We start from the raw sequence: 27,589 nt of genomic DNA, 5'->3' as shown, positions 1-27,589 counted from the left end.
ACTGCCTTGTCCAAATGTATTAAAGAGGGACAGACAGTAAATAAGTATAATGCAGTTGATATAATTATCTACTATTCAAAAGCTTTGGAATGCTATGTAATAGTCAAAGAGTGTGGTGCTGGAAAAGCACAGGAGGTCAGGCAGCATCCGAGGAGCAGGGGAAAGGCTTATGCCTGAAACATCGATTCCCCTGCTCCTCGGATGCTGCCTGACCTGCTGTGCTTTTCCAGCACCACACTCTCACCGCTAATCTCCAGCATCTGCAGTCCTCACATTCTCCTTGTTGTGTAATAGGTTAATAAGGTTAGAGGAGGAAAAAGCAAAAGTGATTTTAAGTAGAGGAAAAAATGCATCGGGTTGGTCACATGACCTTTCATCATGAAAAGCAGAAACGGGGCGGAGCTGGACAGGTTCAATGGGATACAGGGACAGTGTTGGACAGGATCAATGGGATACAGGGGCGGAGCCGGAAAGGATCAATGGGATACAGGGGCGGAGCTGGACAGGATCAATGGGATACAGGGGTGGTGTTGGACAGGATCAATGGGATTCAGGGACGGTGTTGAACAGGATCAATGGGATTCAGGGGCGGTGTTGAACAGGATCAATGGGATACAGGGGCGGAGCTGGACAGGATCAATGGGATGCGGGGGCGGTGTTGGACAGGATCAATGGGATACAGGGGCGGTGTTGGACAGGTTCAATGGGATACAGGGGCGGAGCCGGACAGGATCAATGGGATACAGGGACGCTGTTGGACAGGATCAATGGGATACAGGGACGGTGTTGGACAGGATCAATGGGATACAGGGACGGAGCCGGACAGGATCAATGGGATACAGGGACGGAGCCGGACAGGATCAATGGGATACAGGGACGGTGTTGGACAGGATCAATGGGATGCGGGGGTGGTGTTGGACAGGATCAATGGGATACAGGGGCGGAGCCGGACAGGATCAATGGGATGCGGGGGCGGTGTTGGACAGGTTCAATGGGATACAGGGGCGGAGCCGGACAGGATCAATGGGATACATGGGGCGGTGTTGGACAGGATCAATGGGATACATGGGGCGGTGTTGGACAGGTTCAATGGGATACAGGGACGGTGTTAGACAGGATCAATGGGATACAGGGACGGAGCCGGACAGGATCAATGGGATATAGGGACGGATCCGGACAGGATCAATGGGATACAGGGACGCTGTTGGACAGGATCAATGGGATACAGGGACGCTGTTGGACAGGATCAATGGGATACAGGGGCTGTGTTAGACAGGATCAATAGGATACAGGGGCTGTGTTAGACAGGATCAATGGGATACAGGAACAAAGCCAGACAGGATCAATGGGATACAGGGGTGGTGTTGGACAGGATCAATGAGATAGAGGGGCGGAGCCGGAGAGGATCAATGGGATATAGGGGCAGAGCCGGACAATTTCAATGGGATTTCGGGGCAGAGCCAGACAATTTCAATGGGATATAGGGGTAGTGCAGGATGCCTTTCAAGAAAAGGAGACTGTCCTGAGCATGTCATTTTATTTTTACACTGCAATATCTTTATTTTCTTGTCCTGAGCATGTCCAATCATGTTTTAGATTTGTTGACAACTACAGAAACTGTTGTACACTTTGAGATGTGGAGCAGCCATCGGGCAGGTTTGTCTGGAATCACTTTTTATTAATAGGAGCAGGCAAGAATGAAATTTATAAAACAGCAAGGTAGCCACATCCATTCTCAATCTTCACTTGCGTCCTGAAGTGTAGGGGCTGGGAAAGCTCAAGAAATAACACACAAATTACACCATATCAAGAAACATTGCCAATGAAGTGTTGAAAAGGTGGAGATAGAAGAGATCAGTCTGACAATTATGTTGGCCTGTGTACAGTGCTTTTTCTGTGCCCAGCATCCATGAACAAACTTCACCCTCTCCAGGCTCCAAGCATTCGGAATCCACATTTTGTCTGCATATTCATTCATTCAGTGGTCTGACTGCAGCTTGCTAATGTACCCTGCTCCATCCGCAACGTCCAGCAACAGTCCTGATGCAGAGTGACCAAACTACACTCCTGCACATTGCACAGCTACCAAGCAAACAGCTTGGGGAAATTGGGAGTGTACAACTGGAGGAGATGCCTTATGACAGGGTAGCACCTGGTCTTGGGTCGAGGAACGTGCATTGACAGCCCACCATTGAACTGTGCCAGGGGATAGTGGCAAGTGCTACATTGAGTAGCCCATGTAGGGGGAGGTCAGAGATGCATGTGGGAGTGCAGTTCACATGCAGGGTGTGGGGGAAGAGACGGTGACGTGTACAGGGGGATAGTGGTTTAATATAAAAAAAGGAGACTGAAGAAGGTGCCACATCTAAAACAATAGATGCTGCTGGTGTGGAGAGCTCCGGCCTCTCCCCATCTCAGCACCTCTCCTCTATTTTGGGCGTCTATGCAGTCGCTTCCCCTTTCCAACAGAGTTACTAATCCTCTGGGACTTGTCATCCAAAATGAAATCTTCCTCCCCCACAAAGCTCTGCTCTCTGCTCCCCACTGCCCCCTGATGGATCATACACAGTCTTCTGAGGGAGGCAGAGGAACTGTGCCATGAGCAGGGAGGAGGGCATCGCTGCGCGTGTGGGGGCTGTTTCCCCCCCTTCGCTGCCGAGCTGCGGCCCAAGCGGGTGGTTTCTGAAGGTCCCTTTCCAAACACCACCTCCTTGGGGCTGAGGACGGCCCTTGCTCTGGGCGGACCACCCCCTCCCAGCTGGGGGTCCGTGCCACGTGGCTTTGCGCTGGCATTGCGGGAGAAGTGTTGGAATGCCGAGGGACGGCAGGTGCCATTGCAGTAGGGGTACTGTAACCGGCAGTGACTGCAGGTACTGGCAGCACTGCCCATCAGTCCAATGGCTGGGTCCCCTGGGCTGCTGGGACCCTTGTTAACCATCAGGCAGGCTCTCCTGCCTCTCCCGGGATGGCGAGTGGGGTTACAGCTCCCAGCAGCAGTGTTGGAGCGCGGCCGGGTGAACCTGCTCCTCTCTGCCTGCTCCGTCTTCAGCTGCAGCCATTCCAGCTTGAGGAGTCGGCCCACAAAGCTCTCCAAAAGCCCCAGGGGCTGGGCAGTGACAGGGCTCCTCACGTTGCTGCTGCTGCTGCTGCTGTGGACCAGCAGCGAGAGCTCCCGCAGGTTCCAGCTGGCGTACGGCTCGGGCAGGAAATCCGGGAAGCTAAACTCCACACAGCCGCAAGTCTGAGTCAGCTCAGCCGGGGCGATCACTTCGGCCCGCAGGTTCAGGTCTGGAGGCCTGCAAGGGCTGGAGACTAAAGGAATCCTCTCAGAATCAGAGAGATCACTGGCGCTGTCCTCATCCGGGGCAGCTACTGGTAATTCGAAGCTCTGCAGCAGTGGGTTTGTCGGAGAACAGCCAACGGCGTTACGGCAGTAGGTGCTCGGCTGCTGGTTGGACCCATCTGTGTCCAACGCTGGGTCACCCAGCAGCGTGCAGTCCACTGGCACGGTCGGTGTAACAGGTCGGAGATTGGAGGGAGACTCTCTGGCTGCCATGGAGACCTTCAGCAGCTTCCTGAAGGAGGCCGACGATCTCGGCAGCTGCTTCAAACTCGACGCGGACTTGGCATTCCTGCCAACAAAAGGTATTGAGGGAGGATTCAGAGCTCTGCTCCACACTCTGTACAGCATTTATTCCAAAACAAACAAAGGAACAAACTGAAGCTTCCCATTTATAACCATACACACAGCAATTCCAAATTTGATCCTTAGCCACCCCCCCCCACTCCCTCCCCCAATCCTATTTGGGCAGGTCAAGGGAGGGGTTAGAGGAAAGAGACCAGACCCCCATGTACTCAGCTTGGAGTGCGGGGAAAGATCCTCCACCTGCACAGCCAGGGTGACCCAATTCCCACTAACCCATCAGAAATCCATGTTGGCACAGTCTGGTGTCAGTTCAGCACCATCCAAAAGATTATCTAAGGTTACAAAGACATCTTGATCAATTGGGTCAATGGGCTGAGGAGGGGCAGATGGTGTTCAACTTGGATAAGTGCAAGGTGTTGCATTTTGGAAAAACAAACATGGGCAGAATTTATACAATTAAAAGTAGGCAGTGTTGTATAACACAGAGGGGTTTCGGTACATAATTCTTTGAAGTTTTCATCAAATGTAGACAGGGTGGTTAAGAAGGTGGTTATCATGCTTGCCTTTATTGCTCAGACCACTGAGTGTAGGAGTTAGGGCATTATGTTGGGAATGTATAGGGCGTTGGGGAGGCCTCTTCTGGAATACAGTGTGCAGTTCTAGTCGCTCTGTTATAGGAAGGATATTATTAAACTGGAGAGGATTCAGAAGAGATTTACCAGGGTGCTGCCAGGAATGAAGGGTTTGAGTTATAAGGAGAGGCTGGATAGGTTGGGACCTTTTCACTGGAGCACAGGCGTTTGAGGGGTGAACTTATAGAGATTTATAAAATCACGAGGGGCATAGATAAGATGACCAGCAGGTGTCCTTTCCCTGGAGTGGGGGATTTCAAGACTGGAAGGCATACTTTTAAAATAAAAGGAAGAAGTTTTTTTTTAAAAAAAAGACAGGAGGAGTAACTTTTTTTTCTCTCTACACAGAGAGTGGTTTGTATGTGGAATGAACTGGGAACAGTTAAAATATTTAAAAAGCATTTAAATAAGTACAAAGGAACCTCGATTATCCGAACAAGATGGGCGGGCACTATTTCATTCGGATAATTGATTCAATGCCTCTCCTCTGGGGCTCGGAGTTTTTTTCAGTCTGCTCCCCGTTCAGGAGATGAGGCATCAGGACATTGCGGGGGAGCCCCCGCCCCACCACACCCCAACTCCTGTCCAACACAGCCCCCTTCCGTCCCCACCCCCACTCCCTGTCCCCTAACCCCACCCACCCCCCAATTTGCCAGCACCCTGTCCAACACTGTCACCACCCCCGTCCACCCTCAACATTGCCTGCCCCACCACCTCCCCCCCCCCTCTGTGACATCACCCCCAGTCCAATCTGGCCACTCTTACCACCTCCTCCCACTTCCCCCCCCGACCCCAGACAGCCAGACTACAGTAAGACTACTGCTGCCTTTGGGGGTGGGGGTGGACGGGGGGTAGTGGGGTGAGTCTCCAAATAGAACATACACACACACACACATACATACATACACACACTTTTTACTGTAACTCTTTGACCGGTTCCACCTTTACACTCCAGGACAATGTTGGAGAGATTATGTGGGAAAGGGGGGGTTTAGGGTACATCCTTGTGTAGAACTTCAGGGAAAGTGTGGGGAGAGAAAGAGAGCGTGCAGTCAGTCCAGTGCCTGGGCTCCTATTGATGTCCAGGACTGTTCTCAGCAGCATTTCAGTAAGCTGAGATAGTTTTTGATTACTGTAAACAAAAGTTGCGATCATTGTTGGAAACACCTCTTTGATGTAATGTTTCTATCAGGATCTCGAGATCTTCTCCGGATAATCCAATATTTGGATAATCGAGGTTCCTCTGTACATGAATAGGAAAGGTTTTGATATGGCCCAAACACAGGCAGATGGGACTAGTTTAGTTTGGGATTATGGTCAGCATGGGCTGGTTGGACCGAAGGGTCTGTTTCCGTGCTCTATGACTCTAAATGGTCAGTTACGCTGTCCCTATCATCAGATTCTTGCAAAGTTTACAATAAGGCACAGGCAGAGGTTCCCTCGAATTTCTTTCGAACATACAAGTATACAGGAGATCCTGAACAGCAGCAGAAACATTAGGTCACATCCTAAAATAGGAGCAACAGGGGGTAAAGCTGCAAGTATACCCTCACTGGAAGAGGAGCAGCTGCCAACTATGGGGAGAGTTAACTCCCTATATTAATCAGAGCCTGAAGGTTGTGGTCATATTAGCAGGTCAGCTGTGTGGAGGATAGCAGATGTGTGAGCTCAGTACCAGCAGAAAGCCAACACGATCTGAATTTGGAACTGCTTTTCTGAACAGAAGTACTTGTACTGGGGAGAAAAGAAAACCAGAATATGCAACTCAAAGACTCTTTGTGTCTGACAGAGTGACAGTCTGAACTAGAACTGCACCTAGCATTCCCTCTCTTTGGTCAAACATTGGAGATCCTGATCTGGGGGTGGGGGGGGGGGGGGGGGGGTGGAATCTTGTCTTGCCTGCAGTCCATGTTCTGGATTGATTGCTGCAGTAGCTGGAAACACTAACCTCTGGCACTGACACACAGCTTGTATTTACATCAGGAATATCAGTTAGTTGGCAGCTCGGAACTTAAGCAGCACATTTTGCTGCTACCAACTGAGTCTGGGCTATATGGAAAGCAAAATTACAGTTTAGGGGATTAAAGGGACAGTGGTCGCATGGATACAAAACGGTGAAGGGGCAACCAGAGCAGTAAAAAAAGGTAGGATCTGTGAATTGTGAATCCCGCAAGTTCATGGAGTTGTGGGGATTGCAGGGAGTTTATACAAAGTGACTTACCTCGGACAACTCTCAGTCGAATAATCACTCATCTCCTTCTTCTGAACAGAGCTGTTTGGTCGGAGTAGAGACACGCCCTTCCTGCCTGGGCTCGACGTGTTTCTGGTAATCTACAAAACAGCATGGGATCCGTGATACCTCTGACATTCCCAACACAACCACCAAGAGAAAAATCAGGATCTTGGGAACTGGATTCCTAAAGTAACTGCATGGAGTTCGACAGTGGTGAATTCTCTCCACTTCAAAGTGGTCGTGAAAACACTGCAGGTAATAACGAGGAACACATAAACATGAGGAGTAGAGGCTTCCTTTGGAACACATTCTCAGCTTTTCATCATATTTATTCCTTCTCAGGGAAGTGATAAAAGACCAAATGTCCAGGTTTGCTAATGAAAGGTTATGTGGCTCAGTAAATGCAGCTGGTGTGACTTAGTAAAATGATGACAGCTGGAATTCAATGTAGAGAATTCTGAGGACTCGAACAGAATAAAGTATTTTGCAAGTGGTGAGATGCTGGAGAGGATTAGGGATTTGAGTACAGATATCACTAAAAGCTAGTGAGCAGCTACCAATAAGAAGTTTGAGAAGTCGAATCCATCAACTTTTATCTTGAGCGTTGGAGTATCAACATTGGAACTTTGTTCCAGTTGCAGAGAACTCTGGGTAGGAAGTTTCAGGAACAGAGGGAGCCTTGGTCTTTGAGAACAACAGAGGATGAGAGTGTGCAGCCAGGCACTTAGCTCAGTTAAGTGCTAATAAATTTTAAAATTCAATCGCAATCGCTATTACAAGATATAGATTTAACAGAGTATTAGTGCAGGGCAGGTTTAAAGACTGAGATAGAATTAATAGTTTAAACAAGATACTAACTAGATTTTAGAAAGAGAAAAATGTGACTAATCTGTTTTAAAGAATTTGATAACTGGACACTTCGAAAAGGAGGCAGCAAAGTGAACATGAAAGGGAAATTATGTTTGACAAACCTGATGGAGTTTTTTTTGAGGATGTTGTGTGTAAAATTGATGAAGAACCAATAGATGTGGGGTCTTGGATTTTCAGAATGTTTTGGATAACATCCCACATGGGAGGTTAATGAATGAAAGTAGAGCTTGCAATTTGGGCGGCACGGTGGCTCAGTGGTTAGCACTGCTGCCTCACAGCACCAGGGAGTCAGGTTCAATTCCAGCCTCAGGTGACTATCTGTGTGAAGTTTACACATTCCCCCTCCAACCCTGTGTCAGTGTGGGTTTCCTCTGGGCGCTCTGGCTTCCTCTCAATCCAAAGACGTGCAGGTTATGTGGATTTGCCACGGGAAATGCGAGGTTACAGGGATAGGGTGGATCTAGGTGGGATGTCCTTTGGAGGATCAGGACAAATTTGATGGGCTGAATGACTTCTTTCCGCACTGTCGGGATTCTATGAATTGGGGGAAATATACTAGTATGGATTGAGAACTGGTCAGACAGAAAGCAGAATGTCAAAATAAACAGATCATTCTCAAATTGGCAGGCTGTTGCTAGTGGATCATTGCTGAAACACAACTGTTCATAATCTACAGCAGGTCCCCAATTTATGAACATTCAGAATTACAAACAGGACCTCACACAGGGCTGTAATTTTAAAGACCTGACGTACGAACTTTTCCTGTCCCTACAAATGGCTGCTTTCCATTGTTTTGTAATGTCTTCATACTTGCATACAAGTTGACTTGTGAGCAGACATCAGAATGGTATCCATTCCCAAGTTGTTCATGCCATAACGCTAAGTGGTAATTAAACCTGTGAGGGGAGTGCAGGAAGGTATCAAACTGACAATGATCCTGTCAACAAACAGCTCCAACACAGCAGATGGAATACAGCGTTGGTAAGAGGGAAGTTGGTCCACTGTGGTAGAAAAAAAAACTGAAAGACTCCTTTTAAAAAGAGGGAGAGTTGGGAAGTCTTGGCGTCCAAAGAGACCCCGTTCATAAGTCACGAGAAGCGAGCAGGTAGTTGGAATAATCAATAAGAAAGATATAAGGTACGATTACTTTAATTGTTAGCAGAGGGGCAACTTTATCATCCAGAGGGTGGTACATGCATGGAACAAGATGCCAGAGGAAATGGTGGACACTGGTACAATTGCAACAGTTTAAAGGCATCTGAAGGGGTTCATGGGTAGGAAAGGGTTGAGAGGGTTATGGGCCAAATCTGGCAAATGGGAATAGGTCAGATTGAGATGTCTGGTTGGCAGGGAGGAGTTGGACTGAAGAGTCTGTTTCCAGACTGCATACTCCCTAATTCTATCTGACGACATAAGTAAAAATATCTTGCTGCAATTTAGACCTCACTTGTCATATTGTGCACAGTACTGCCTTCCTTATCCAAGGAAAGATATACTTGCCATCGGCAGAGTGTAACAGAGGTCCTCCAGATTAATCCCTGGCATGTCAGGATGGTGTTTTGAGGAAACTGGGGTTGTAGGCTTCCGAGTTGGGAAGCATCAGAGCGATCTCATTGAAACTTACAACATCCTTCCAGGGTATGATGGGGTGGATGTTTTTTGGATGTTTACACTGGATGGTGAGTTTAGAACCAGGGGGACATAATCTCAGGGAGCTTCAAGAAATTTTGAGCTCAGGATTTCAGAGTTTCAGTCACTGTCGACCATCAGGAAGGATGAGAGTTTGCTGGATCCTACATTCCAGGGAGCTGACACTCCAAACGATCGTTTTAATTTTCCACCTTGCTCTCACACTGACCTCGGTCCTCAGCAGGCTGCAGTTCCAATGAAGTTTGACGCATTGAACATGATCTTAAATTTCAAATCACTTCACAGCCTTCAAAACCCATCATCTCTGGCCCAATTTTGTTTTTTTCTTTATGCACAAGCTTCAATTTAACTCTCACTTGTCTTCTCTTTTCACTTTCAGATGTTCCTTTTCATCATCACATCGCCTCCAGACACATCTCTTGATTTTTCTAATCATCCCATTACCACTCTCTTGGGCTCAACTCTGCCAACTCTTTTGCTATTGAATCTTTCCTGACTTCCACCCGTTTACATTCTCTCTTCCTGCTTTTTCCACACCTCCACCTTTCATTCTTCCCAACTCCAGTGGAAACAAACCCATCCTATCCAATCTACTAATCTAGAAAACGTCCTCTCAACCTCTGCCAGTACATTTACAGCTTTTCTTAAAAGACTGAAACCCAGATTGTACTCGATATTCAAAATGTGGTCTCACCAATACCTAAGACCATGAGACAGGAGAAGTAGGCCATTCAGCCCATCGAGTGCACTCTGTCATTCGGTAAAATCATGACTGATCTGATAATCCTCAACTCCTCTTTCCTGCTTTTTCTCTATAACTTTCCTTTTCCCTTACTGATCAAAAATCTGTCTCAGTCTTGGATATATTTTCCACAACAGCTTTTGATATAGTACTATTCTTACAGTTCTTTCTTTCTCACACAAACTCTGCCCGAAATTGTCCTTTCATCTTTCTAACCATGAATGCCCTGTCGCCCCACCTACTTACTCTCTCCCTACCCGAACTGTCTCTCCATTTCTCATACCCAGACTGTCTACCTCTTGATCCCTCTCACACTCTACTGTACTGTCTGTTCTGTCACTGTCCGTTTCGGATACATTTTCTCTGCCTGTAATTGCTCTTCAATTCACACACTAACAATGCCTGTACCCCCTCTCCACTTAATCCATTGTCTTTGAAACGCCCCTTCTCAAAAGGCAATGGATGCAGAATCTTTAAATAGTTTTAAGGCAGAGGCAAATAGATTTTTAATTACCAAAGGTTATCAGGGATCTGCAGGAATGTAGAGTTGAGATTAAAGTCCGATCAGCTGTGACCTTACTGAATGGAGGAGCAGCCTCAAAAGGGCCGAATGGCCTTTTCATACATTCATACACCCAGACGATCCATATTGTCTCCCCATCTCTGTACTGTCCTGCCATTCACCTCGACTGCTCGTGCTGCCTCCATCCCTCATTAACACACCAAAAGTATTGTCTCCATATCTCTCTCTCACACCACCTACAGTGTGGGTGTAGCAGACAGTGGGGATAAAAGGGTCCTTCTCAGGATGGCAGCCTGCCTCGAGGCTCAATGTTGGGACCACAACTTTTCACTGTTCTACCTTAATGATCTAGATGAAGGAACTGAGGCCATTTTGGGTACGTTTACAGACGTTATGTAGATAGGTAGAGGGACAAATAGCAATGAGGAGGCGGAGAGACTGCAGAAAGATTTGGACAGGTTAGGAGAGTGGGCAAAGTAGTGGCAGATGGAGTTCATTGTGGGAAAGTGTGCAATCATGCGCTTCGGTTGCAAGAACAGAAACATGGACTGTTTTCTAAATGGGGGAAACATTCAGAAGTCTGAAGTGCAAAGAGACTTGGGAGTTCTAGTCCAGGATTCTCTCAAGGTAAATTTGCAGATTGAATCAGCCATTAGGAAGGCAAATGCAACGTTGGCATTTATTTCAAGAGAACTTGAATATAAAAGCAGGGATGTATTTCTAAGGCTCTATAAGGCTCTGTTCATGCCACATTTGGAATATTGTGTGTGGTTTTGGCCCCATATCTCAGGAAGGATGTACAGACCCTGGAGCGTGTTCAGAGGAGGTTCACGAGAATGGACCCAGGAATGAAAAGCGCAACGTATGAGGAATGTTCAAGGACTCTGGGTCATCATTCGATGGAGTTTAGAAGATGGGGGGACCTAACTGAAACATACAGAACACTGGACAGAGTGAATGTTGGGAAGGTGTTTACATTGGTTGGAGACCTGAACCCGAGGGCACAGTCTGAGAGTAAAGGGAAGACCTTAGTGACTTTTGGTTGAATAACAGAGCAGACTTGATGGGCTGAATGGCCTAATTTCTGCTCCTATGTCTCATGGTCTTAAAACCATGTGCACTTTTTTCACCTCTTTCCTGCACATCTCGAACCGTCTTTTCATCTCCAAGAGGAAGTTAGGCTAGAAAATAAGATCAAAGGAATACGGGAAATAGGAGCAGGAGGAGACCATTTGGCCTGTTGAGTCTGCTCTGTTACTCAACATGATCACAAGGCACCAAAACCTTCTCAGTCCCAGACTTTAATGAGTTCAATGACAGTGCCACTGCAAATCTCTGGGTTTACAGAATTACAAAGGTTTCTCAGCCTCTGAGTGAAGAAAGCTCTCCCCATCTCAGCCCTGTATCCAAGACTGCACCCCCAAGTTCTGGGTTCCTCAGCATGGTCCAAGCAACCTCTTAGTATCGATCCCGTCAAGCCTCTTTGGAAGCTTGTTTGAAATATTTCAATGAGACCCATTCTCATTCGGCTACACATCAGCAAACTGGCCAATCTACACAGCTTCTCATAGGACAAGCCCCTCATCCCAGGGACCAATCTAGTGAACCTTCACTGTACCAACTCCAATACAAGCCCATCTTTCCTTCAGTGTAGAGACAAGAACTGCACACAGTATTCTCAGTAATCGTGTGGCTGGAGTTCAAAGTGACCAATATAGTTTTCTTGGTACTTAGGTGTTACTGGGGAAAAAGATGAATGAAAGGGAGTGGAAAGTGTCTTGTGAGGAAGTTGCAAAATGTAGGGAATGGGCCTGGAGTTAGCTCATGGTGTCAGAGTTACTTTGGCACAGAAGGTCGTTCAGCTCAGTGCTGGCACCTTTAGACCATTCGGATCAGTTTTACTCTGACACTCCGTTCCCTTTGCTCTACTGCTTCATTTCTCTCAATCACCTTCCAATGATCATTCATCATCTCAGTTCCCACCCACCCACACTGACAGCGAGTCCCAGGTCATTACCACTCACTGGGTTCAAAAGGTCTTTCTCACATCCCACTATCTCTTCACCAACATCTTAAATCTACGTTTCCTCGACCTTATACTATTCGCTAAAGGCACATTTTCTACCTTATCTGTCAAAATCTTATAAACTCGTTCCAATCCCATTCGCCCCAAGAACGTTCATGCAGTTACAAACTGCCTTAAGTGGTGATTATATTTCTGAAAGTACAAGAATGCTTTTGGAGTTGTTACAGGAGCTCATGCTCGTGCACAGGAACAGGTCGAAACAACACTTCACCTTCTTTGAATTCCTGTCCTTCTGGCCCAAAGAGAGGTTCTTTAATTTAGTTGCACAATCTCGATGCGAGACCTGCAGTAAAAGAAAAACACAAGTTAATTCTTCAACAAAACTAAAGGTTCTCCCTGTCCTGTGCTCACAAAGACACTATCCGTATTTGCTCTCTGTCTGTCACACATGGGGAGGGACTGGCCTAGTGATCTTATCATTAGACTATTACTCCAGAGACACTGGCAATGTTTTAGGGATCCAGGTTCAAATTCTGCCATGGCCGATGGTGCAATTTGAATTCAATTTAAAAAAATCTGGAACTAAGAGACTAATGGTGACTGTGAATCCATTGCATTGTTGGAAAAACAAACATCTTGCTCATTAATACCCTGAAGGGAAGGAAACTGCCATCCATATCTGGTCTACATGTGACTCCAGACTCTCAGCAACGTGGTTAACTTTTAACTGCCCTCTGGGCAATAAATGCTGATCTAGCCTGCAATGTCCACATCCCATGAATAAATATTTAAAACCACACACACACCACTGGTACTGCACCTCCATAACAGATATGCACCCAGCCTGCAATATTGTTCATTTCAGGCAGGAACACTGACTGTACTCTGTTTCTCATTCATTCTATCCAGGACAAAGTAACCCAATGTATTGGCATCCCATCCACAGTCACTCCCTCCACCACCAATGCTCAGTAGCAGTAGTGTGTCTACAAGGTACACTGCAGAAATTACAAAAGCTCCTTACAAAGCACCTTCCAAACCCATGACCATTTCCACGGAGAAGGACAAGGGCAGCAGACACTTGGGAACACCACCACCTGTAAGTTCCCCTTCAAGCTACTCACCTGACTTGGAAATACATCACTGTACAGTCAAAGTCCTGAAACTCCCTCCCTAACATCATTGTGGGTTTAATGCAGCTAATGCTGCCTGTTGTCTCACATACTGCTTGTATTGTCTCTCTGTCTTTCACTCAGATACACACACACACACTCATTGAGCCACCATGCTGCCCCAAGCTATTTCCTTTAAAACTCTAGAATGCATCCCATCTTAAGCCCCATTAGTTTCACGAGGACATTTTCTCTGGTGAGAGTTAATGTCTTCATTCTCTATGACCTCAACTATGATGTTCCCTGCCCCTTGAGCTCCTTAATTACGTAATATCTCTGAAATGTTATTGATGTCCTCAACAGTGAAGATTGATCAAAAGTATTTATTCAGCTCTGATGAGTCATGTCGACTCGAAATGTTAGCTTACTGTCTCCCCATGGATGCTGTCTGACCCGCTGTGGTCCACAGCATTGTTCTTTTCAGTTCTGTTCTTTAAACTCTAGGCATAAAAAGATACAGTCTGGATTGCTGGCTGTCTGGGCTCCATTTGTAGGGGCATCTGATGAGAGTGAACCTGAAACAATATCTCCGACAAAATACAAAGATGGTTGTATGTGTTAGCTCACGATGCTGGGGACAAATCATTAAGTTTCCAAATTTAAAACCTACTCTCAGGCTGGCCTGAAAAACCAGCCTTCTCAGATGTCACGGGAAGGGGGTGTGAGAATTTTGTATGTAATGATCATGCCATTCTCTCGTCAGTGCTAAAGCTTAAAATTACAGTTAAAACTTCATACTTGGGGGGAGATGGTTAATGTGCCCAAATATAGTTAGCAACAAGACATGGATGTTGAAAGTAATGGGAAGAGCTGAGAGTGATCAACAAAACGACCTACAGAAGGTAGATGGGAAAGGGTCTTCAGGTCCTCAAGCTTGGCAACTTCAGTTGAACCGCTTAGGTTGGGTTGGCAAGTACATCAAGGAAAGTGAATCTAAGACGGCCAATGGCAGGAACTGATGACATAGTGTACCAAGTTAAAAAAGTAAGGAGCCGCCAATTTCTGGAGAGCAATTTCCAACCGGGTTTTTCTTTGGGATTAGTACTTCATACTTAACAATAGTTGCATCCCGAATGGTGCTGGAATGATGGCCTGCTCCCAGGGCTGCACACCCCGTGCTGTAATGACAGTCCGGCCCCTCACTCTCCCCGCGCCGTAATGACGGCCCTGCCCCTCACTCTCCCCGCGCTGTAATGACGGCCCGGCCACTCACTCTCCCCGCGCCGTAACCGCCCTGGGCCCCTCACTCTCCCAGCGCCGTAATGACGGCCCGGCCCCTCACTCTCCCAGCGCCGTAAATGACGGCCCGGCCCCTCACTCTCCCAGCGCCGTAATGACGGCCCGGCCCCTCACTCTCCCAGCGCCGTAATGACGGCCCGGCCCCTCACTCTCCCCGCGCCGTAATGACGGCCCCGGCCGCTCACTCTCCCCGCGCCGTAATGACAGCCCGGCCCCTCACTCTCCCCGCGCCGTAATGACGGCCCGGCCCCTCACTCTCCCCGCGCTGTAATGACGGCCCGGCCCCTCACTCTCCCCGCGCTGTAATGACGGCCCGGCCCCTCACTCTCCCCGCGCTGTAATGACGGCCCGGCCCCTCACTCTCCCCGCACTGTAATGATGGCTCGGCCCCTGTCTCTCCCCGCGCTGTAATTACGGCCTGGCTCCTCACTCTCCCCACGCTGATAGAATAATAGAAACTTACCTCCTCAAAATGTGACTTATCAAACATGCTAAAACTGCAAGCCTGCGATCTGGTCTGGATCCTCCTCACCTTGGGTGAACTATTCTTTATCTTACTGTTCCTAGGAAGTAAGAGCAATTATAGTTAATGTAGCTGAGACAGGGCACAGCTAAAACAAGCATGATGGGCAAGGGAGATGGAGACACAGCAGGCCGTGCAGGTGAGTGATGCAGACAGGCCGAGTAAGTAGGAAAGGTAGAGCACGAGTATAAAGTGTGGGTGGGTACATTGGAGATGGGGACAAGCAGTGCAGGTGCAAAAGACGCAGTGACCGTCCGGGCAGAGCACGTGCAAGAGAGACACAGCGAACCGTCCGGGCAGAGTGTGGATAAACACACAATGCAAGTGGCTGGGACAGCAAGACAGCTCAGGTGCTGTCAAGGTGTGACAGTGAGTACAAGCAGTGGAGCTGTTTAAATTCAAGATATACTGCAGACACCAGAGCCCCGTAAGACAGATACAATTCAGGCAGCGGTGTTGGACAGACGGGACAGATATTTTAACTGTGTAAGTCGTGGACAGTACATGTAGCATGTGTATGCAGTACTGGTCAGAGAAAAAGAGGTACACTACAGCCAGTGTGGGTGTGGACAGTGGAGAGACAGTACAAGCAGCTCTTTGCATTCCGAATTAACAGGAGCTCACCAACACGTGGAGTGTTGAAATGGAGCGCTGTATCATGCGCGAGAAGGGAACATCAAACAAGATCCCACAGACACGCTGCACAATCCAGGACCAAAGTTGGTTTTGGGATGTCTGAGGAGAAAGTGAGGACTGCAGATGCTGGAGTACCAGAGTTGAAAAATGTGGTGCTGGAAAAACACAGCAGGCCAGGCAGCATCCGAGGAGCAGGAGAACCGATGTTTCGGGCATAAGCCCTTTTGCAGACATCCTTTGGGATGCCTGACCATGGTTTTTACTTAGCACTGCTCACTGGCCAGGAAACACAACCTGAATCTCCTCATCTAACTAGATTGGTGCCACCACCTAGGGGTCAAGTGCATGTACGTTACACAAATGCCTACCTGGTTGCATCTCCAGCTGGTAAGCCTTTCGTGATCAATGGTTTTCTGACTGTGTTGTGCAGTCCTTTGGTTTCCCAGGCATCACTCGTTACTGTCAAAAATGCCTGGTGTGGCAATCGATCAGGACTCATCCTCCAGCTCACTGTGGGAACATGGCAAAGAGTCAGCAACCAGCAATCACAATGACCCACAACCCAGAGTGAAATTCACCAAAACTTATTCAATTTCTTTACAACAGTACGTCAGCTACATTATCCATAGCCTGATTTCGAGACTCCCTATTCATTTTGCCCTTCAAACAGTCATGCCATGAGCTAACTGAGCCCTCTACTCTGGAATTCTGTCCCTTAGTCTCTCCCGTACCTCACCAAATCCTTTATGATGCTGGTGTGAACCTACATTCTTAAACCAATGTTTCATTATCTGCCCTAGTTACTCCTTTGTGCTTCAAAATACCTGGAATACTGTGTGCGGCTTTGGCTTTCTACTCCTAGCAAGGATATTATAAGAGTATTCAGGAGAGACTGGGACTTTTTTTTCCCTCAGGAGGCTGAGGGGTGAGCTAAAGGAATCTACAAAATCATGAGGCATATAGATAAGGTGAATAGCCAAGGTATTTTCCTCCAGGGTAGAGGAATTCAAAACTAGAAGACATAGGATTAAAGTGAGAGAGAGAAAAGATTTAAACAAAGACTTGAGGGGCATTTTTTCCATGCAGAGGGTGGTACATATATGGATCAAGCTGCCAGAAGGAGAGGTAAACACAGATACAATTACAACATTTAAAAGATATTTGGACAGGTACATGGTTAGGAAAGGTTTAGAGGAATAGGGGTCCAACACAAGCAAATGGGACTAGTTCAATTCAGGAAACATGGTCGTCACGGATGAGTTGGGCCAGTTTCTGTAACGTGCGAGTGCAGCGAAGGCTTCAAATTGATGCTTGGGACGGGGGCACTGTCAAATCAGGGATGGTTGAATTGGTTAGGACGATCACCATGCACTTCAGATGAATAAGGGGGAAGCGTATCCCATAGAAACATTGTCAATGCCAAACTGAGGAAACACAGTGGATATTCCTGATGACGGGAAAGTCTAGAACCAGGGGTCACTGTCTGAGGTTAAAGTGTACTTGGACCTAAAGGAGGAAAATATTATTCACACAGAGTGTGAACCTGTGGAATTAACCACCAGTGAAAGCACTTGAGGCTAAAAACATTGTATGATTTCAAGAAGGAACTGCATAAAGTACTTTTGACACATGGGATCAGAGGATATGGGGAGGAGGAGGAGGAACAGGCGATAGAATTGGACGATTTGCCACAATTGGAATGAAAGCTCCCTCAGCACTGACCCTCTGACAGTGCGGCACTCCCTCAGTACTGACCCTCTGACAGTGCGGCACTCCCTCAGTACTGACCCTCTGACAGTGCGGCACTCCCTCAGCACTGACCCTCCGACAGTGCAGCACACCTTCGGCACTGACCCTCCGACAGTGCAGCACTCCCTCAGTACTGACCCTCTGACAGTGCAGCACTCCCTCAATACTGACCCTCTGACAGTGCGGCACTCCCTCAGCACTGACCCTCCGACAGTGCGGCACTCCCTCAGCACTGACCCTCCGACAGTGCGGTACTCCCTCAGTACTGACCCTCCGACAGTGCGGCACTCCCTCAGTACTGACCCTCCGACAGTGCGGCAATCCCTCAGTACTGACCCTCCGACAGTGCGGCACTCCCTCAGTACTGACCCTCCGACAGTGCGGCACTCCCTCAGTACTGACCCTCCCACAGTGCAGCACTCCCGACCCTCCGACAGTGCGGCACTCCCTCAGTACTGACCCTCCGACAGTGCGGCACTCCCTCAGTACTGACCCTCCGACAGAGCGGCACTCCCTCAGTACTGACCCTCCGACAGAGCGGCACTCCCTCAGTACTGACCCTCCGACAGTGCGGCACTCCCTCAGTACTGACCCTCCGACAGTGCGGCACTCCCTCAGTACTGACCCTCCGACAGTGCGGCACTCCCTCAGTACTGACCCTCCGACAGTGCGGCACTCCCTCAGTACTGACCCTCCGACAGTGCGGCACTCCCTCAGTACTGATCCTCCGACAGTGCGGCACTCCCTCAGTACTGACCCTCCGACAGTGCAGCCCTCCCTCAGTACTGACCCTCCGACAGTGCAGCACTCCCTCAGTACTGATCCTCCGACAGTGCAGCACTCCCTCAGTACTGATCCTCCGACAGTGCAGCACTCCCTCAGCACTGACCCTCCGACAGTGCGGCACTCCCTCAGTACTGACCCTCCGACAGTGCGGCACTCCCTCAGTACTGACCCTCCGACAGTGCGGCACTCCCTCAGTACTGACCCTCCGACAGTGCGGCACTCCCTCAGTACTGACCCTCCGACAGTGCGGCACTCCCTCAGTACTGACCCTCCGACAGTGCGGCACTCCCTCAGTACTGACCCTCCGACAGTGCGGCACTCCCTCAGTACTGACCCTCCGACAGTGCGGTACTCCCTCAGTACTGACTCTCCGACAGTGCGGCACGCCCTCAGTACTGACCTTCTGACAGTGCAGCACTCCGTCAGTACTGACCCTCTGACAGTGCGGCACTCCCTCAGTACTGACCCTCCGACAGTGCAGCACTCCCTCAGTACTGACCCTCTGACAGTGCCCACTCCCTCAGTACTGACCCTCTGACAGTGCAGCACTCCCTCAGTACTGACCCTCCGACAGTGCGGCACTCCCTCAGTACTGACCCTCCGACAGTGCGGCACTCCCTCAGTACTGACCCTCCGACAGTGCGGCACTCCCTCAGTACTGACCCTCCGACAGTGCGGCACTCCCTCAGTACTGACCCTCTGACAGTGCGGCACTCCCTCAGTACTGACCCTCTGACAGTGCGGCACTCCCTCAGCACTGACCCTCCGACAGTGCAGCACACCTTCGGCACTGACCCTCCGACAGTGCAGCACTCCCTCAGTACTGACCCTCCGACAGTGCGGCACTCCCTCAGTACTGACTCTCCGACAGTGCGGCACGCCCTCAGTACTGACCTTCTGACAGTGCAGCACTCCGTCAGTACTGACCCTCTGACAGTGCGGCACTCCCTCAGTACTGACCCTCCGACAGTGCAGCACTCCCTCAGTACTGACCCTCTGACAGTGCCCACTCCCTCAGTACTGACCCTCTGACAGTGCGGCACTCCCTCAGCACTGACCCTCCGACAGTGCGGCACTCCCTCAGTACTGACCCTCCGACAGTGCGGCACTCCCTCAGTACTGACCCTCCGACAGGGCGGCACTCCCTCAGTACTGACCCTCCGACAGGGCGGCACTCCCTCAGTACTGACCCTCCGACAGTGCGGCACTCCCTCAGTACTGACCCTCCGACAGTGCGGCACTCCCTCAGTACTGACTCTCCGACAGTGCGGCACTCCCTCAGTACTGACCTTCTGACAGTGCAGCACTCCCTCAGTACTGACCCTCTGACAGTGCGGCACTCCCTCAGTACTGACCCTCCGACAGGGCGGCACTCCCTCAGTACTGACCCTCCGACAGGGCGGCACTCCCTCAGTACTGACCCTCTGACAGTGCGGCACTCCCTCAGCACTGACCCTCCGACAGTGCGGCACTCCCTCAGTACTGACCCTCCGACAGTGCGGCACTCCCTCAGTACTGACCCTCCGACAGTGCAGCACTCCCGACCCTCCGACAGTGCGGCACTCCCTCAGTACTGACCCTCCGACAGGGCGGCACTCCCTCAGTACTGACCCTCCGACAGGGCGGCACTCCCTCAGTACTGACCCTCCGACAGTGCGGCACTCCCTCAGTACTGACCCTCCGACAGTGCGGCACTCCCTCAGTACTGACCCTCTGACAGTGCGGCACTCCCTCAGTACTGACCCTCCGACAGTGCAGCACTCCCTCAGTACTGACCCTCTGACAGTGCCCACTCCCTCAGTACTGACCCTCTGACAGTGCGGCACTCCCTCAGCACTGACCCTCCGACAGTGCGGCACTCCCTCAGTACTGACCCTCCGACAGTGCGGCACTCCCTCAGTACTGACCCTCCGACAGTGCAGCACTCCCGACCCTCCGACAGTGCGGCACTCCCTCAGCACTGACCCTCTGACAGTGCAGCACTCCTTCGGCACTGACCCTCCGACTGTGCGGCACTCCCTCAATACTGACCCTCTGACAGTGCGGCACTCCCTCAATACTGACCCTCTGACAGTGCGGCACTCCCTCAGCACTGACCCTCCGACAGTGCGGCACTCCCTCAGCACTGATCCTCCGACAGTGCAGCACTCCCTCAGTACTGATCCTCCGACAGTGCGGCACTCCCTCAGCACTGACCCTCTGACAGTGCGGCACTCCCTCAGTACTGACCCTCCGACAGTGCGGCACTCCCTCAGTACTGACCCTCCGACAGTGCGGCACTCCCTCAGTACTGACCCTCCGACAGTGCGGCACTCCCTCAGTACTGACCCTCCGACAGTGCGGCACTCCCTCAGTACTGACCCTCCGACAGTGCGGCACTCCCTCAGTACTGACCCTCCGACAGTGCGGCACTCCCTCAGTACTGACCCTCCGACAGTGCGGCACTCCCTCAGTACTGACCCTCCGACAGTGCGGCACTCCCTCAGTACTGACCCTCCGACAGTGCGGCACTCCCTCAGTACTGACTCTCCGACAGTGCGGCACGCCCTCAGTACTGACCTTCTGACAGTGCAGCACTCCGTCAGTACTGACCCTCTGACAGTGCGGCACTCCCTCAGTACTGACCCTCCGACAGTGCAGCACTCCCTCAGTACTGACCCTCTGACAGTGCCCACTCCCTCAGTACTGACCCTCTGACAGTGCCCACTCCCTCAGTACTGACCCTCTGACAGTGCAGCACTCCCTCAGTACTGACCCTCCGACAGTGCGGCACTCCCTCAGTACTGACCCTCCGACAGTGCGGCACTCCCTCAGTACTGACCCTCCGACAGTGCGGCACTCCCTCAGTACTGACCCTCCGACAGTGCGGCACTCCCTCAGTACTGACCCTCCGACAGTGCGGCACTCCCTCAGTACTGACCCTCCGACAGTGCGGCACTCCCTCAGTACTGACCCTCCGACAGTGCGGCACTCCCTCAGTACTGACTCTCCGACAGTGCGGCACGCCCTCAGTACTGACCTTCTGACAGTGCAGCACTCCGTCAGTACTGACCCTCTGACAGTGCGGCACTCCCTCAGTACTGACCCTCCGACAGTGCAGCACTCCCTCAGTACTGACCCTCTGACAGTGCCCACTCCCTCAGTACTGACCCTCTGACAGTGCGGCACTCCCTCAGCACTGACCCTCCGACAGTGCGGCACTCCCTCAGTACTGACCCTCCGACAGTGCGGCACTCCCTCAGTACTGACCCTCCGACAGGGCGGCACTCCCTCAGTACTGACCCTCCGACAGGGCGGCACTCCCTCAGTACTGACCCTCCGACAGTGCGGCACTCCCTCAGTACTGACCCTCCGACAGTGCGGCACTCCCTCAGTACTGACTCTCCGACAGTGCGGCACTCCCTCAGTACTGACCTTCTGACAGTGCAGCACTCCCTCAGTACTGACCCTCTGACAGTGCGGCACTCCCTCAGTACTGACCCTCCGACAGGGCGGCACTCCCTCAGTACTGACCCTCCGACAGGGCGGCACTCCCTCAGTACTGACCCTCTGACAGTGCGGCACTCCCTCAGCACTGACCCTCCGACAGTGCGGCACTCCCTCAGTACTGACCCTCCGACAGTGCGGCACTCCCTCAGTACTGACCCTCCGACAGTGCAGCACTCCCGACCCTCCGACAGTGCGGCACTCCCTCAGTACTGACCCTCCGACAGGGCGGCACTCCCTCAGTACTGACCCTCCGACAGGGCGGCACTCCCTCAGTACTGACCCTCCGACAGTGCGGCACTCCCTCAGTACTGACCCTCCGACAGTGCGGCACTCCCTCAGTACTGACTCTCCGACAGTGCGGCACTCCCTCAGTACTGACCTTCTGACAGTGCAGCACTCCGTCAGTACTGACCCTCTGACAGTGCGGCACTCCCTCAGTACTGACCCTCCGACAGTGCGGCACTCCCTCAGCACTGACCCTCCGACAGTGCGGCACTCCCTCAGTACTGACCCTCCGACAGTGCGGCACTCCCTCGGTACTGACCCTCCGACAGTGCAGCACTCCCGACCCTCCGACAGTGCGGCACTCCCTCAGCACTGACCCTCTGACAGTGCAGCACTCCTTCGGCACTGACCCTCCGACTGTGCGGCACTCCCTCAATACTGACCCTCTGACAGTGCGGCACTCCCTCAATACTGACCCTCTGACAGTGCGGCACTCCCTCAGCACTGACCCTCCGACAGTGCGGCACTCCCTCAGCACTGACCCTCCGACAGTGCGGCACTCCCTCAGCACTGACCCTCCGACAGTGCGGCACTCCCTCAGCACTGACCCTCCGACAGTGCGGCACTCCCTCAGTACTGACCCTCCGACAGTGCGGCACTCCCTCAGTACTGACCCTCCGACAGTGCGGCACTCCCTCAGTACTGACTCTCTGACAGTGCAGCACTCCCTCAGTACTGACCCTCTGACAGTGCAGCACTCCCTCAGTACTGACCCTCTGACAGTGCAGCACTCCCTCAGTACTGACCCTCCGACAGTGCAGCACTCCCTCAGTACTGACCCTCCGACAGTGCAGCACTCCCTCAGTACTGACCCTCTGACAGTGCAGCACTCCCTCAGTACTGACCCTCTGACAGTGCAGCACTCCCTCAGTACTGACCCTCTGACAGTGCAGCACTCCCTCAGTACTGACCCTCTGACAGTGCAGCACTCCCTCAGTACTGACCCTCCGACAGTGCAGCACTCCCTCAGTACTGACCCTCTGACAGTGCAGCACTCCCTCAGTACTGACCCTCTGACAGTGCGGCAATCTGTCAGCACTGTCCCTCTGACAGTGCAGCACTCCCTCAGTACCGACCCTCCGACAGTGCGGCACACCCTCAGTACTGACCCTCCGACAGTGCGGCACTCCCTCAGTACTGACCCTCCGACAGTGCGGCACTCCCTCAGTACTGACTCTCCGACAGTGCGGCACTCCCTCAGTACTGACCTTCTGACAGTGCGGCACTCCCTCAGTACTGACCCTCTGACAGTGCGGCACTCCCTCAGCACTGACCCTCCGACAGTGCGGCACTCCCTCAGTACTGACCCTCCGACAGTGCGGCACTCCCTCAGTACTGACCCTCCGACAGTGCGGCACTCCCTCAGTACTGACCCTCCGACAGTGCAGCACTCCCGACCCTCCGACAGTGCAGCACTCCCTCAATACTGACCCTCTGACAGTGCGGCACTCCCTCAATACTGACCCTCTGACAGTGCGGCACTCCCTCAATACTGACCCTCCGACAGTGCAGCACTCCCGACCCTCCGACAGTGCAGCACTCCCTCAATACTGACCCTCTGACAGTGCGGCACTCCCTCAATACTGACCCTCTGACAGTGCGGCACTCCCTCAATACTGACCCTCCGACAGTGCGGCACTCCCTCAGCACTGACCCTCCGACAGTGCGGCACTCCCTCAGTACTGACCCTCTGACAGTGCAGACTCCCTCAGTACTGACCCTCTGACAGTGCGGCACTCCCTCAGCACTGACCCTCCGACAGTGCGGCACTCCCTCAGTACTGACCCTCCGACAGTGCGGCACTCCCTCAGTACTGACCCTCCGACAGTGCGGCACTCCCTCAGTACTGACCCTCCGACAGTGCGGCACTCCCTCAGTACTGACCCTCCGACAGTGCAGCACTCCCGACCCTCCGACAGTGCAGCACTCCCTCAATACTGACCCTCTGACAGTGCGGCACTCCCTCAATACTGACCCTCTGACAGTGCGGCACTCCCTCAATACTGACCCTCCGACAGTGCAGCACTCCCGACCCTCCGACAGTGCAGCACTCCCTCAATACTGACCCTCTGACAGTGCGGCACTCCCTCAATACTGACCCTCTGACAGTGCGGCACTCCCTCAATACTGACCCTCCGACAGTGCAGCACTCCCGACCCTCCGACAGTGCAGCACTCCCTCAATACTGACCCTCTGACAGTGCGGCACTCCCTCAGCACTGACCCTCTGACAGTGCGGCACTCCCTCAGCACTGACCCTCCGACAGTGCGGCACTCCCTCAGCACTGACCCTCCGACAGTGCGGCACTCCCTCAGCACTGACCCTCCGACAGTGCGGCACTCCCTCAGCACTGACCCTCCGACAGTGCGGCACTCCCTCAGCACTGACCCTCCGACAGTGCGGCACTCCCTCAGCACTGACCCTCCGACAGTGCAGACTCCCTCAGTACTGACCCTCTGACAGTGCGGCACTCCCTCAGTACTGACCCTCTGACAGTGCAGACTCCCTCAGTACTGACCCTCTGACAGTGCAGACTCCCTCAGTACTGACCCTCCGACAGTGCGGCACTCCCTCAGTACTGACCCTCTGACAGTGCAGACTCCCTCAGTACTGACCCTCTGACAGTGCAGACTCCCTCAGTACTGACCCTCTGACAGTGCGGCACTCCCTCAGTACTGACCCTCTGACAGTGCAGACTCCCTCAGTACTGACCCTCTGACAGTGCAGACTCCCTCAGTACTGACCCTCCGACAGTGCGGCACTCCCTCAGTACTGACCCTCTGACAGTGCAGACTCCCTCAGTACTGACCCTCTGACAGTGCGGCACTCCCTCAGTACTGACCCTCTGACAGTGCGGCACTCCCTCAGTACTGACCCTCTGACAGTGCAGCACTCCCTCAGTACTGACCCTCTGACAGTGCAGCACTCCCTCAGTACTGACCCTCTGACAGTGCAGCACTCCCTCAGTACTGACCCTCTGACAGTGCAGCACTCCCTCAGTACTGACCCTCCGACAGTGCGGCACTCCCTCAGTACTGACCCTCTGACAGTGCAGCACTCCCTCAGTACTGACCCTCTGACAGTGCAGACTCCCTCAGTACTGACCCTCTGACAGTGCGGCACTCCCTCAGTACTGACCCTCTGACAGTGCAGCACTCCCTCAGTACTGACCCTCTGACAGTGCAGCACTCCCTCAGTACTGACCCTCTGACAGTGCAGCACTCCCTCAGTACTGACCCTCTGACAGTGCAGCACTCCCTCAGCACTGACCCTCTGACAGTGCAGCACTCCCTCAGTACTGACCCTCTGACAGTGCAGCACTCCCTCAGTACTGACCCTCTGACAGTGCGGCACTCCCTCAGTACTGACCCTCTGACAGTGCAGCACTCTCTCAGTACTGACCCTCTGACAGTGCAGCACTCCCTCAGTACTGACCCTCTGACAGTGCAGCACTCCCTCAGTACTGACCCTCCGACAGTGCGGCACTCCCTCAGTACTAACCCTCCGACAGTGCAGCACTCCCTCAGCACTGACCCTCTGACAGTGCAGCACTCCCTCAGCACTGACCCTCTGACAGTGCAGCACTCCCTCAGTACTGACCCTGAGGTCAGTCTCCCTGTGATAGTGGGCCTTATACACATTTCTGAACGCTGTAAGTCGGGGACTTTGATAGACGGTGGTATTTAATGGCGATGACGGTAACTCCATCATTCCCCTGACCCTGACTCTGCCCGAAATACTCACCGCCCACCACCAGGCCCCGGTGCACTGTCCCCTGGGAGTTGTAGTCCCCGGCCCCATTGTCTGCCGGGAGTTGTAGTATCCGCCGCTCCGCTCCGCACCGCCCGCTGGGAATTGTAGTCCCCTTCTCAACAACACCCTCGGATTGCTGTCGTCCCCCTCGCATTGCCCGCCGGGAACTGTAGTCCACTCCGCTCTCCCGCTGTGGCTAAGGGTGTGAGCCTCCCCCGAGCGCGCCACCCGCAGGTGGGGATGGTTCCTCCCGCTCCGTTTCTGCTGGTGACGGTGTCCATGGAAACGGGAACCCGGAAGGGACCAGGAGGAGATGGGGAAATGTAGGGGAGAGAGAGGGAGAGGGAGAGGGAGTCAGGGGGGGATGGACTGAGGGAGGAGGGAGTGAAGGAGAGGGTGAGTTAAAGGAGGTGAGGTAGTGAGTGAGGGAGAGCAGAGAGGGAGTTGTAGTGGGATGCTCCATGAAAATGTGGGCTGAATGGCCTTAGTGATGGGGACAGAGAGATGTGAGCCCATAGAGACAGGGGTCTGGGTCCAGAGGGGCTGGGGCACCGAGGGCCAGGGGACCGGAGAAACTGGGAGGACATACGACTGAGGGACTGGGAACTAAAGGGAGGGAGGACTGCGGGGAGTGAGGGGCTTAGGACTGAGGAATGGGGAATGGGGGAACAGCACAGCAGGGGCCAAGGGGGCAGAAGGGTGGACTCAGGGATGGTAGGAGTGTGTGAGGGGTGAACTGAGGGACCGTGGGAGTGAGGGATGGCAGTACTGAAGGAGAAAGTGAGGACTGCAGATGCTGAAAATGTGTTGCTGAAAAAGCGCAGCAGGTCAGGCAGCATCCAAGGAACAGGAGAATCGACGTTTCGGGCGTCAGCCCTTCTTCAGGAAAGCCCTTCTTCGGGCTTATGCCCGAAACGTCGATTCTCCTGCTCCTTGGATGCTGCCTGACCTGCTGCACTTTTCCAGCACCACATTTTTCAGCAATACTGAAGGAAGGCAGTCTGACAGTCGGGGGCATTGAACTGAGAGTCAGGGCACTGAAGGACACAGGGACATCTGCAGCAAACTTCCCACTTTACTCCAAAACCTCTTGCTGAGCAGATTTGTTTTAACCCAAGGACACCTGGCATCAGTTCTCCCGATCTATCTCTCTCTCTCTCTCTCTCTAAAAAGACTGAATAAACCAGAAAGCTTAAACGGAAATAATCTCAGAAAAGACTTAGGATCAACTATCAGAGTGAACCACTGAACAGACAACAGTGAGTCATCATTGCTGAAATCAAAGGGAATTGTGAGGCATAATTTACTTAAAGCACGTGGTGATTTGAATGTGTGATTTTCAGAATTTTGTTCCCTGTCTGTGGCTCTTGTTTGTCACCCATATGATCTGTGGCAAACCATCTGTTTTGTGTCTGTCTTAAACATGAAGGAGCATATTTGGAGTTTTAAAAGGGCTGTAGTTGAAACCCCATTGTAATAGATTTGGTATCTTTTCTCTACCATTTTTCAAAGTTAAATGTGTTCCAATAAATAATTTCTGTCAATGACGAAACGTGATGTAAATTGCTTTTTTTTTCTGAATAGCAGTCAGTTGGGGAAGTTGATCATCTCAGGCTTTTGTGACAGTTTCTGAAA

General features: G+C 51.9%; 1 protein-coding gene across 1 annotated transcript; it reads right to left on the bottom strand.

Moving 5' to 3' along the window:
- Positions 1-1,534: 1,534 nt before the first annotated feature.
- On the bottom strand, positions 1,535-26,108 carry fam217ba (family with sequence similarity 217 member Ba). Its single transcript, XM_072556993.1, has 6 exons — positions 25,946-26,108; positions 16,261-16,402; positions 15,197-15,296; positions 12,594-12,665; positions 6,500-6,609; positions 1,535-3,632 (listed from the first exon to the last, which is right to left on the bottom strand). The coding sequence occupies exons 1-6, from the start codon at positions 26,106-26,108 to the stop codon at positions 2,429-2,431; spliced, it is 1,791 nt and encodes a 596-aa protein (XP_072413094.1). The 3' UTR covers positions 1,535-2,428.
- Positions 26,109-27,589: the final 1,481 nt, after the last annotated feature.

This window comes from Chiloscyllium punctatum, chromosome 37, assembly GCF_047496795.1.
Source record: "Chiloscyllium punctatum isolate Juve2018m chromosome 37, sChiPun1.3, whole genome shotgun sequence".
NCBI classification, from domain to species: Eukaryota; Metazoa; Chordata; class Chondrichthyes; order Orectolobiformes; family Hemiscylliidae; genus Chiloscyllium; species Chiloscyllium punctatum.
The sequence above is the reverse complement of the archived record's forward strand: the minus strand, read 5'-3'. Positions and strand labels throughout refer to the sequence as shown.

What these genes read in the sequence shown, in the direction of transcription:
- fam217ba (XM_072556993.1), bottom strand. Translation starts at nt 26,108, where the DNA reads ATGCGAGGGGGACGACAGCAATCCGAGGGTGTTGTTGAGAAGGGGACT. An exon ending in CCGGGGCCTGGTGGTGGGCG is followed by an intron (nt 16,403 to 25,945) that starts GTGAGTATTTCG and finishes ATGTTCCCACAG; the next exon opens with TGAGCTGGAGGATGAGTCCT. An exon ending in TCGACTGAGAGTTGTCCGAG is followed by an intron (nt 3,633 to 6,499) that starts GTAAGTCACTTT and finishes TTTTGTTGGCAG; the next exon opens with GAATGCCAAGTCCGCGTCGA.